General features: G+C 40.3%; 1 protein-coding gene across 1 annotated transcript in view; it reads right to left on the reverse strand.

Moving 5' to 3' along the window:
* Positions 1–107: 107 nt before the first annotated feature.
* TNFSF13B (TNF superfamily member 13b) overlaps positions 108–12,871 on the reverse strand; it is a 442,987-nt gene continuing 430,223 nt past the window's right edge. Inside the window, exon 6 of the mRNA XM_069636568.1 lies at positions 108–9,557. Within this exon, the coding sequence (XP_069492669.1) occupies positions 9,445–9,557 (113 nt within the window). The 3' untranslated portion in view covers positions 108–9,444. The remainder of the gene's footprint in view (positions 9,558–12,871) is intronic.

Raw genomic sequence — 12,871 nt, forward strand, 5'->3', positions numbered from 1 at the left:
GCCTGTTTATTCCAATCTGTTCGGATCAATTCTGGTGTACTGGAGGTGTGGGGGCTTATTGGTGGTTTAGAAACTGATACTCACCCAGAAACACTGGTTCCCCGGAATCTGATTAGTCACAGAAACATTTATTTACAAACAAATAATATTTTTTCTCAAAACAAAGCACTATCAAGAAAAAACAACTGACGATGGAAACATTACTTTTTAAAAAGCAATTTGAAAAGTACAGTAATAGATCTGCTACATGCATATTTATTTGGCTCGCAGCTACAATATTTATAACATCAGTGAGGACAAACGTGTCAGCTGATTTAAGGACATGTAATATTGTATTGTAGAATCTCTAAAGTTTTCAAAGTTGCACAAATATAAATATATCACGTTCCTGGATCATACAATGTATATACACAGAAGGTAGAACACAGATTTGCTTTTAAGAGTTGCCCCTAATCAGGAGGAAAGAGCTCATGTGCCAGGAAGTGTAATTGGCTATACAAATATAGATGCTTAACAACAACTTTAGCATAAGAAAAAATGCAACACAATGGCCTTGATCTCTGCGTCTACAGAGCTGCTGCACCACACATTCAGGATGCTGCAAAAGGTAGAAACAGCTGTTTAAGATTGCAAGGGGCATTCATGTGCCGAGGAGAATTGGCAGGCATTTTTTTTTATTGTGGTTTGGCTTAAAATAAACCTTTGACAATGAAAAGAACATTGTACAAATACACATAATATCACATAACGCCCCATGTTCATAAAGGTTTATCACATTTAAAGAAAATTATTTTCTCAATAAACTAAAAAATCTTATCCCTATCTTTCATATAAACCAATTCATTGAGACATTAAAAACAAGTATTTAAAACATTGATTTCACCATAAACATACATCTAGACTCTATAAAACATGTTATTCTTTCAGTCTTGTGAAGATCTCTTTTTAAAATGACACCACAGCAATCCGGTGCTGGATTGTCCTCGTGGTCCTTGTAGGCTAGACCAGACTGTTATGCAAATGGGTATTTTTCCTCCAGTCTGTTCTCGACTGCTAACGTGTGATTATGGATGCTCCTGAGTGGGCACCATCCCATACAACCCATTATTTGGTTTTGTTCATAGCCAGTCAAGGAACTCTCACACTTTCAAAACTCACTATAGACAAATGTAGCAGAAGAGATGGTGAGAACAAATGCAAAGAAAAAACGAAAATGACAGAAATCTTGAACGTGGAGTACAAAAATGATAAAAATGTAAATTCAATATGAAAATGTAAAAAGGGCTGAATAAAAAAGATATTCAGTGATTAAAGGAAAAACAAAAAGTCACAAAAGGAACGTTATAGAAAGATTGAGGCAGAAAAGCAAGAAGTCATAAAAGTTGAGAAAAAAAAACTGAAAATGAAAGTGATGGCCAAAATAGATTTTTAAAAAAGGTGTTTAAGCAGCGCAATGGGCATGGCAGCCATTTAATGTAAGGAATTAAAGACGTTCATCAGTATGAAAAAAGAAAATGCACCCCATACCGGCACACAACTCACACATACTCTATATGGTCCTGTTGCTCATCAGTGAATTGCAATGTCCCTATAGCAAACATATGGAGGCACTTCATCCCATACGTTTAACTTAGGGCATGACATATTGCTTTCACTAAGAACATCGCTTGACTACAGTAATGTCATCATTTTTTGTTCTTGCATGGTGATGTAATAAGCCCTGCAGAAGCACCAGCACAGAGCCAGCAGTCAGCACCTGTGTCACTGGCAGGTTGGGAGAAATGGCTTATAGATGTCGACTTCTGTGTGTACAATAGGTTCTCTGTTTAGCGACAGAATATGGAGTTGGTGAAAAAAGAAGATACAAAGAAAAGAGGGGAGGACATTAAAATAACAGGTGAAATCCTGCAACCAAAGAAAGCAACTAAAAAGGAACAGAAAACAATAGAATAGGAATTTGGACAAAGGCGATGAATAGAAAAGACAATGCATAACACGAAAATAGATCTAGAGTAAAGGAACAGAAAGTGGAAGTGAAAAAGAAGGTTCAAATATAATTATGAAAGGAAATGCTCAAAGAAAATGTGAGATATAGAACAAAGATACGATAAAAAGAGAAGTGGAACGAAATGACAGACACGATTGGAAAAATGACAGTGCTAAGGAGATGCAAATAGCGATGGAAACAAAGCATTTGTGAAATAGAACTGCAGTATAAAATGGGAAAAGTTATGAAAAGAAATGGCAGCAGGTTACTGAGAGTGCGTGGAATGACACCCAATTATTGGATGACATAAAATACAACCTTATGTGGAGAAAAAATATGTTTTGCAATGTGCATCTTTATTTGGTGATAGAAAGACACACAGCCAGACTCATACAACTGTTTGTCCAGGAACTCCTTCGTGACTAGCAATAACATTATAGCGTTTTGGGTACGCTCATAGGAATCCTTCAGCAACTATTTCCCTTTCTGAATGTGTCCTCTTCCTGCTGTGACATCCTGGCAGAGGATTATAGAATTCAAAATCAATTGCTGTGACATCTCAGCAGTGGGGAATGTGGCATGTCCTCTTTTCATTTTCTGGGCTGTTGTGGAGAGAACTGGGAGGTAACCTGGTATTGTTTCATGTTTGTTTATTTTATTTTTTATTTTATTTTTAAATATGTTTTTTATGTTTTATATAGTTCCTTCATGCCTCCCCTCTGCGCTCATGCAGTGCCCGTCCATTGGAACAAAGCAGCAGGTGTAAAATGGATGCACGCGGACCATACACAACATGAAATATAGATAAGTAGTTTTCGCCTACATCAAATCTCCCAGTTATGATGTCAGAGGGTGATATGTACAATTATATATGGGTAACATTATGTGTACCACTTCGGAGTTCCAAGTGGCATTAAACACTCTCGAGGTTCGCTTTCGTTGGTTTTCAGATTTTACCTGGAATGTGTACATTAGCTGACAGGTGCACCTACTCATAATGAGATTCAAGACCGGCATTAGATACATTTCATAGACATTATGCGCCTGATTCATGGAATTTTTTTCACGGTTCAAAGTGAATTTGCACTGCTGACACAAACCCTTATTCATGGAACTGTGCTAAGTGTTTTTTTGCAGTGCAAAGTCCTTTTGTACTGCAGAAATGACCACTTGCACTGACTTTGCACAGTCCCATGAATCAGGGTTCGTGCTGGCAGTGCAAGGTCACTTTGAACTGTGCAAAAAATTCCATGAATTGAGCCCTATACGTCTCCCTGGGGTGCTTTATTTGACACACAACTCCTTGCTTCCTAATAATATATATTCCTGCAGCATCCGGCCATACGGACTCCCTACATCTAGCGATGTTAGACTCACAATTGGGGCAACGAGCTAATATTAGGGCGAAGTGCGGCAGAAGTGTTCCTTGTATCTGTGGCATTGGGTGGGGCAAGACGTTTTTGGATTTCCTTGCCAGCTCGAGGTGTGTGAAATTGGAGCCTATTACTGTAAATTGTGCAATACTTAAACCTCGCGATGGCGCAAGGCACCGCGAATTGCGGCAGAAGCCTTCCTTTTGTCCAACTGTGGGCAGGGTGGGGACGGTGGGGAGGGTTAGTAGAATGCCCCCCCCCCTCCCCCAGTGTGTTCAAATCCACCGTGGGTGTGGTTGGACAGCATCTACACAACGCCAGTGAGTGAACTGCACAGCTTTTGTATTCTGTTGTGACTTTTATTTGTCTTAAATATGAAAATGGCCAAGCAGCAAAAATATACTCTCCGAAGATCCGTACATCGAGCAGGGAAGCATAATCGAAGTCCAGTCACGACTGAGGAAAGAACTAATGGCTCCCCCTGTAAAAAAGCACAAACAGGAAATTGCTGCTGACAACCAATTTAAGGTAACCTGTCCTTCCCACCTAATAATCCTGAAATGCTTGAGGGAAGTAACTCTAATGACCTCCCACCCACTACGGAACGTCCAGAAGTTATATTGGGGAAATCCTTTTTTGGGTCGCCTACTAATGGTAATGAGAACTCTCTGCTAAACATGTGCCTGTGCTTGCAAAGAACCTCTGTAGGTGGGGTAGATGTTCAGATGAGTGCATCAGAGGGGTATGATAATATTATAGGAGCCAATCTGCCTATGAACCCTGTTTTACAAAGACTTGTATCTACATCAGAGTCGTCGCAGTACGGTCGTATTGAGGAAAGCACATCGTTGATGAACGCGTCATCTATTTCAGAAAAAAAGAAAGAATACCTCGTCTGTTAAATTATGTCTGCAAAGCTTGACTCACTATTTGTACTGTCTGCAGGAATGGCAGATCAGCAACGTCAACTTAAATATGTCTTGGCAAAGATTCTTGACGTTATTCTAGACTCCCACCCGGAGCACAGTCGGAACAGTCACATGTTAAGACTCATGTTAATAATGAAATTGTGTTGGTGGGAATATTTAAGGAGCAGGAATCTCCTATTCCAATTTTACCCGTGGGTCGGCGTTCTGTGACTTTAGAAATACTATTGTTACCTATATCAACAGAGGTGGAAATCGACAAAATTAATCCTAATTAAATTGTGGATGTATGTCTCGTCCATGTAGGACACATAGAAGGAAACGAAAGTTGAGGCTGATGACCAAACCCAGTGCACTGAATAAACATATAGTGGTGCTTAATGAAAGGATAATAGATGCTATACAGCATAGCCCGCAGAGGGACGGTGCACCTGGCCTGGTAGTGAGACACAAAGTAACCAGAGACCAAGGCGATGGGACCGTCAGACAAGTTTATTTGCAGGGACCCATGGATAGATGGCTTCAACCTGCCTACGAACACCCTACAATGCCACTTATGTTGCCGAACACAGGAACTGTAGCACCCACGAGTGGCATTTCATGGGGGCCGCCTTTATTTCTCCCTAATTGTCAGACAGACATAAATACAAACCTTCAGGGCCCCCAGTTATAGTGCAGTATTCCGTACCCAAGGCCAGGTTTATGCTAATGATATAGTGCTGTCCACACAAGGAAAAAAAGCTAACATGTCGTACAAAAACAGCTCTTTCAATGAAATATAACATGGCAACACAGCTCAATATAAATCTGGAGGTTTTGTACAATGTGGGAAGTGAGTTAAATTAGAGGAATTGAATCTGAGAGTTGAGAGTACTTTCTTAAATCACACATTTTTGGTGTAAAATACCTCGACTCTCAACAATAAGTAAAGAGGGTTTGCGCCATATTGAATTACCAGTAATTGATAGCCGAACTAATTGGGCCCTCATGAAATTCATATCTCCAGTTGTAGTTGCCCATTTAAGCTCATGCATAACAGAGCTAAACAATATGGGCTTCCAAGTTACTGTGGGTAGGAAACATGTGACCAAGGCGATGGAGAATATGCATTTGAGCTCACAGTATGCAGGCCCAAATTATGTAAACACTTCTAATGCGCCAATGTCAGAGAGATCCAGTTTGCAGGCTTCATTGGTCAGAAGTAGGGAGGAAAGTGGTCAAAACAAGGCAGTAGTACATTGGCTACCTGATATTTTTAGGATAAAAGGTAGCTGGCATTCTGAACAGAGTAATAGTATTAAGTGGATATGTTGGAATACCAGGGGTTATAGATCATTTCGGACTCATCCACCAGGTGATTCTTACATCATTAATAGTGATGTTTTCATTCTTTGAGAAACCCAGGCAATTAAAGAATTTAATGTTGATGGAGATCATGTCCTTTAGGCAGAAAGCCAAAGGTTGTACTTATGGTGGCCTTGCTATCGGAGCCTACGTACAATTTGAGTCAAAACCCTTTTTAGTGGGTCCCAAAACCCTTGTGTTCTGCCAGCTATTCTCTGTGATCCGAAATGTATGAAAACACGTACGCTGATTGTAAACATCTATGATCCACCGGATGGCATTGCCACCAAAAAGGTTCCAAAAACTATTAATAACCTGCTGTCTCATTGGGTGGTGAACTGTCCAGGAGGGAATGCAGTTCTAGCAGGAGATTTTAATGCATCTAATTTGCACAATCATTTGCAAACCTGCATTGGTGCTGATATGAATGGAATTTTCCAAGTAGTGAATACAAGACAGTCGGAAGGAGAGTATGACTGGAGAATACTAATACATTCCCATGATTTTAATTGTTTGAATAACAAGGGACAAGCATTAAGTAAGCAATGCATTACCTGGTCAAATAATTGAACTTCCTAACGTCCTCTTGTTTGGACTACGTCCTTATTGATGTTGAACTTTGACCTAGATGTAGCTATATGGAAATACATCAAATGTAAATTCTTATGTGGTCACAATTATAATCTAATCCACGCAAAAGGAAGTATATTAATACCAAGGTTATGATCAATACACAGGGAAATCGTATTATATGGACGTAAGGTAATTTTCATAAATTGACCAGGTACATATATGCACATTTTCTGTCCCTTGTAAAATGGATGGAACGCAATAGTTAGGATATTAGAGAGATGATGTGCTCTCCAGGAAAACAACTGGATTTGAACCATGAGATCGGAGCTAGGTATAGTACACACAAGAGCCCATTTGATATATCCCTTAAGTATCATGCATCAGAAAAACAGGGCCTATCAACGGTTTAGAGCCCAGGTTAAAAAGAATAGTCTGATAGCTTGTGAGGATAAAGTGATAGAACCTGCTAAGCTATCAACCCAATACAAGAATTGGCTTAGAGCCCATAAATATACACCAACCAATGTCAACTGGAAATTGCTACATCAATTATTAAGGAGTAATGATAACAGAAAGCTTTGGGCTATGATTAGAAACTTTACTGTGGGACAAACATCCCAGGAACAGAATTCAATATCAGAGTCTTTTTTGGATAAAAGCCATTACTGAATTGTACTATGATCCTGAAAATAGGACTCCTGAAATTGAAATATGTCATTCGCCTTCAAAGGGTGACCTTGTATGTGATATTACTGAACTACATGATATCATCAAAAACAAAAGAGTTCCAGGGCACCAGGCCCTGATGATGTCGGCAATGCCATAATCAAGGCTAATTGATGTTGAACTTTGGGTACAATTATTTGAGCGTCTATTCTTAAATATCATGGCAACAGCGGCTATTCAAATTAGTTGGTGGGAATCCATCCTAATCCCAGTATTTAAGAAAGGGAAGGTGGATGATCCCGCTAACTATAGAGTACTTGCCATGATGGATACCAGCCAAAAGATATCTTAGACCTTGTTACTAAAACATCTCAATACATGGGCTGAGAAAAATGGTCTGATACATAAGTATCAGACAGGATTCCGAAAAGGTCATGGCACCATTCATAACATCTGTGCTTTGCATTGTGCCATGGCCGGGACCGTAGGTCATAGACCAAAGAAACTCTATCTCTGCTTCGTGGATTTCTCCAAAGCTTTTAATTCAGTCTGTCGTCCGTTATTATGAGTCATTGGGGAATCAATGCCAGTCGGCTATATTTACTTAAGACAATGTATTCGGTGACATTGCTTGTTGTGCGTATAAATAAAGAAGGCCTGATAACACAACACATACGGCCAATCGAGGTCTTAAGCAGGGGTGGGGTGTGTGCTTGCACCCCGGCTGTTTCATTTGGATTTAGCTATTGGAACTGCTTGCAACTTTCCACCATCATTTCGGGGTGAGCGGGAGTGTAGCTAAACTATGCGGATGATACCATCTTGTTGGATAATACCCACATTGGACTGCAGCATTCAAAAGATGCTCTGTTATTTTATACAAAACAAAATAATCTTAAAATCAACATATCCAAAACTAATGTTGTAATGATTGGAGGGAGGGCTAGAAAGAAAATTCACTTTATATGGACGATAAATCAGAAAACACTTGAAGTTGTAGAAAAATATGTGTATCTTGGGGCTCCAATCAAATATTGCCCTGAATGTGATTTCTATGGTGACATTGTCACCTCCAGGGTACTGAGGAAATGGTTGGTAATAAAAAAGTTAATTAGCAATAAGGGAGGACGTAACTACTCATTAACATCTATAGGACGGGCATAGCTCCAGGAATCTTGTATGGACTTTTGGTACTTTCTGAATCTAAAATCAGGTGGATAGAAAAGTTGGAAGGAAAGCTTCTTCACTCCATACCTGGAGTACCATACTTGGAGTACCATCATCAGTTCCTGTGGAAGCACTGATAATAGAGCTTGGCTTATCATCATGAAGATCTCCATGGTTACTATCATGTTGTAATGTTGTACTTTCGTAATATATACCCCGCATTTGAGGACAGAATTACTATTGGGATTAATTGCAAAAAAATATAATTGTAAACAAACTAACCATTTCCTAAGTGAACTATGGGATACTGTGACAAATGTCCTGAGTAATCTAGGGCTAACTATGGCATTTGATTGATCTCCCCAATGCACTAACTATATTAAAAGGTAAAACTAAGGTCTGGGACTTGGATTGAGAACACCTCATAATAAGAACAATTATAAAACATACGGTACTCAAGACTTTCGACCAAACCTAGCATGTAGATATATTACTAGGATATGTTGTAGACAATTAAGATGTATTACTTTTATGCGGTATAACATCCTTCCTACATTGGAGTATGTTGGCAGTTGGACTCGGATATTATATGAGGATAGAAGGTGCCGACAATGCAAATAATCAGGCGAAACTACTAGACATATTCTTACCTCTTCTCCCATTTTGAATAGTGTATACTTGTAGGGCGACATAATTATTATTCCATCAATTGAATTCACAGACATAGATCAATTTTGGAGTGGTCTTTATGAAACTGAATCTATAGTGATGACAGTAGCTGCCTTTTATGTTTGGAAGAAAGCATTATGTCTAATTCAATCATCCTCTAACCCATGAAATAAGTTTGATTGCCATGACATAGGGATGGCTACATAGTCTAACTTGCACATTTTAATGTTTTAACTGGAAGTATCTTAACAAAGTGAATTATTTATTAATAGTGAATGGGTGCCTTAATGTTGTACATGTATGCTCTATGTTTTAATATTGATTTTTTTATTATTGTTTTTAATTGATATATAATGAAATGTAATAATTTGTTAAATTTCTATGTGCTAAAGGGTTTTCTTGGATATTGAAATGCACTAATCAAAAAAACTTTTAAAAAAAGAAATTATTAGGGCAGATATTCGAACCCCTATGCATTAAGAAGGGAAAGAAGTCACAATGTGAACATCGGCTCATATCGTAGTTGATTTACAGCACGTTATCTTGAAACAACATTTCATCAGTTCTTAAAATACATGATACTTTTTGTAATTGAGGCAGACAGTTTTCTATTGAAGTCCCCCATTTTGCACAGCAGACCGGAAAGGAAAGGCTGTACGAAGTGACGACTTGATGTCATGCCCTCCGCGCTCAAGTGAAGGCGATAGTAACGGTCTCCAAGTAGAAGGGCTAATTAGCGTCACATGAGTCTTATTGCACCAAAGAAGGTGCCATCACCATCCAAAGAGATGTTGGCCTTTAGTCGCGGAATTGTGAGAAGCACCTCATCCCCTTCTTCTAATTTTGCAATCCCTAGAAAAAGAAGTGGATAGCTTTATTAGTGTTGGGCAACATCATTGTGACAGAGTATTTCTGTCAGGATTCATGTACTTTCAGAAAAGAAAGAAGGCATGCTATTAAAAAATACAACATTGCTTGTAGTGCACAGCATGGTTCTTAATCTCCATAGCTAGCAATACATGACGATACTGTGTAATAGTTTAATGATAATAATTATTTAAAATAAAATACAGCTTAGTACCAGAGTTTTTGTCATTACATAGCACTTTGTAGCAAGGGCCATTTTGGTAATATTACAAAGGATGAAAGATTGAATCGCCTGCTCCATTATTTGAATCTGTGCCTTAAAATTGTCACAGGTCAAAGGTGCAAGCACACTAATTCAGTGTGCTGCGAGATTACATGTATATAACTACTCCATCTAGGGACATGACACATCACAGCCGTTTGAAGTCTCTACTCACTCAGATTCAAGAGTTTTGCTTTCTAGGAATGCACAGTCCATTCATATTAATTATGTGCCCTATCATATATTTTACTGCCAGCTATCAATAGTCAGCAATTGCCTCTCTTTTACTCGTAGACCAATGTAGATCATGTGTTATGGCCATCTGTCGTCTGCTTTCCTTGCACAGACCTCATTTTACTTATCATTCTTTCTGATAGTTTTACTTAATCCACCTATTCTTAAGATTCTCTCCTTGAATCCTAATGGAGGTTACTGATGTTGCACTTAATGTCTCCTTACATCTTAATCCTGATGTTGTCTAAATCAGTATTGCAGATGTATTTGTGAATATGAAGACCTGTGGTCATTCTAGCCTCCACAAAATGCTCTTTGAATGTACGCAACACATGCAGGAACCCTCACTAGTGCCAAAGGTCACAATCTATTTCTGACAAGGATTTTTCAGAAGGGTAAGATAGGAGTGTCCCAGACTGTCCATCTTGAAATGATAAAATGCTATAAGAAAATAATCTATTTTATTTATTTGTACATTTATAAAGTGTGCAAAAGCCCTCGGACCAGTTAGATACACATACATGTCAAGATGAATAATTGGTGGGTTCAGTTGAAGAGCCACGTTTTTAGTGCTTTTCTGTAGGTCCAGTATGATTTTTCAGCTCTTAGGCTGGATGGTAAAGTGTTCCATTGTCTGGCTGCAACCATTTGGAAATTTGAACTGCCCCCTTTCACTTGGTGAAACCTTGGTTGGGTGAGCCGGTGTGTGTAGGTCTGTTTTACAGGCCTGGAGGACTGTGCTTTTGTGAATTTCTGTGACAGGTAAGGAGGCGCGCTGTTGGAGAGGCATCTGTTTGTAACGGATATTGTTTTGAACATGATTCTTTCTCGGACTGAAAACCTGTGGGCATCTCGTCAAGCTCCTAAAATGTGATCATGTTTCAGAATGTTGAGTGCAGCGTGGATGACATTGTTTTGGATCACCTGCAGTTTGCAGAAGTTGTGAGCCGAGGTTCCTGCAAAAAGTGCATTGCAATAATCAAGCTTAGATCCAGTGAGAGCTCTGGCAATGGTGAGGGAGTTTTTAGGGGATAGGAAAGGCCTGGAGGCGTTGATTAGCTTAGTGGTGTAAGCTGTGGAGGAGGCGATATCGAGTCATGGACAGAATTGCATTGAGGTAGACACCCATAGTCTTCATCTTGGCGGATACTGGGATCTGGAGGCCGTCAATGATGAAGGTGGAGTATGAGGAGTTCAGTTTCTTGATTACTGGTGGTGGTTCCACCATCAGAATCTCTGTCTTCTCATTATTTAGACAGAGGTCATTGGTGCCAGCCAGGCTTTGACAGTTGAGTAGATAGTATTTAGAGTGATTGAGTCTTCAGAGTGGTTGTCAGAGAGGGGTAGGAGGATCTGGGTGTCATCGGCATAGTTGGTGTATGAGATGTTGATGGAGTCCAGGAAGTCAAAGAGAGGTTTGGTGAATATATTGTAGAGGGTGGAGGAGAAATATGAGCCTTGGGGCACTCCACATTAGATGGGGCGATGGGGGGCATGAGTTATTTTGGAGAACACTCTGCATGTTCTGTCTGTGAGGAAAGATGCTACTCACATAGTGGCCTCTTGCAAGAATTTGGCACCAGATACTAAGTAATGGCATAGTATTTTATGACTGACCAGATCAAAGATGGATGGTAGGTCCAAGAGCAAGAGGAGAGCTGCCTTTCAGTCATCTCTGAAGTAATCAAGTTGATTTTTAAGGTCTAAAACATCTGAGTCTGTTCCATGGCCTGGTCAGAATTTTGATTGGCGCATACCTAGGATATGGTTGTCTTCGAGGAAATGCAGAATTTGGATGTAGGCCTTCCTATCAAGGGTTTTTAGGAAGGGTACTGTTGTGATAGGGCAGGAGTTGTTGGTACCTACGGGTATAGCGTGGGTTTTTTGATGAGGGGGAGGACCCTTGCTTCTTTCAAGCTGGTTGGGAATGTGCTAGAGGATAAGAAGGCATTGATAAAGCAGGTGAGGAATGGGATGAGGAGTTCAGCGCAATTCTTGATGATGTTGGCTTGGCATATATCCCCTTTGCGTCTGGATGGTTTTAAGCTCTTAAGGATGTCAGCAAACTCTGTTTTGGAGACATTGTGGAACTGTACATCTGGGTGGGATGGGGGATGGGTAGGGATGAGGAGGCTTCAGCAAACATGGACCTGAGAACACAACTCTCATCCACATGGTAAGACAGCGAGTGAGACAGAGTTAGAGAGAGCAGAGAGTGAGTGAGAGACAGGGGAGAGAGCAGAGGGAGGGAAAGAGAGACCAACAGATGGAGAGATTCCTGTCTGTAGGAAGTGGCTATGTTCTGTCTGTGTGTCTCTGTGAGCAGGCACAGTGCTGCCTGACAGACAATGCAAAAAACTCTAGGGATTTTCCTCTAGTGCAAATGTGTGCAGGAATGTGTCCGAGACCTGGGGGAGACCCCACTGCCTGCCTGCCTGAGGGACAGAGAGAGTAGGTGGAGAGAATAGGCTCTGGGAGCAAGAAGCGTGAAGTGAGATGAGAAGTGAGGTGAGCGAGGTGAGGTACATACCTCTCTCAAGCAAAACTTCTCTGGCTTAGCTCAGCTTTGCTTTGAAGCTTGGCGACCCTGCGGTGAGTACAATCTGTACCCTGCAGGTGGGTTGCCTTGTAGGCTCTGGTAGTCTGGTGTGCATTGCTATTAGCAAAGGAGGGACTTCATTTGCAAGATAAACCTTACTAGACGTCAGGGCTTTATGCAGTGTTGTGGGGGAATAGCATCCCTCCACCTGCGTTAGCCCAGGTCGGAGACGCCAAGTGTAATTTGCAGATGTAAAGTGTGGCA

This window comes from Ambystoma mexicanum, chromosome 7p (assembly GCF_040938575.1).
Source record: "Ambystoma mexicanum isolate Mex_15411 chromosome 7p, UKY_AmexF1_1, whole genome shotgun sequence".
Lineage (NCBI taxonomy): Eukaryota > Metazoa > Chordata > Amphibia > Caudata > Ambystomatidae > Ambystoma > Ambystoma mexicanum.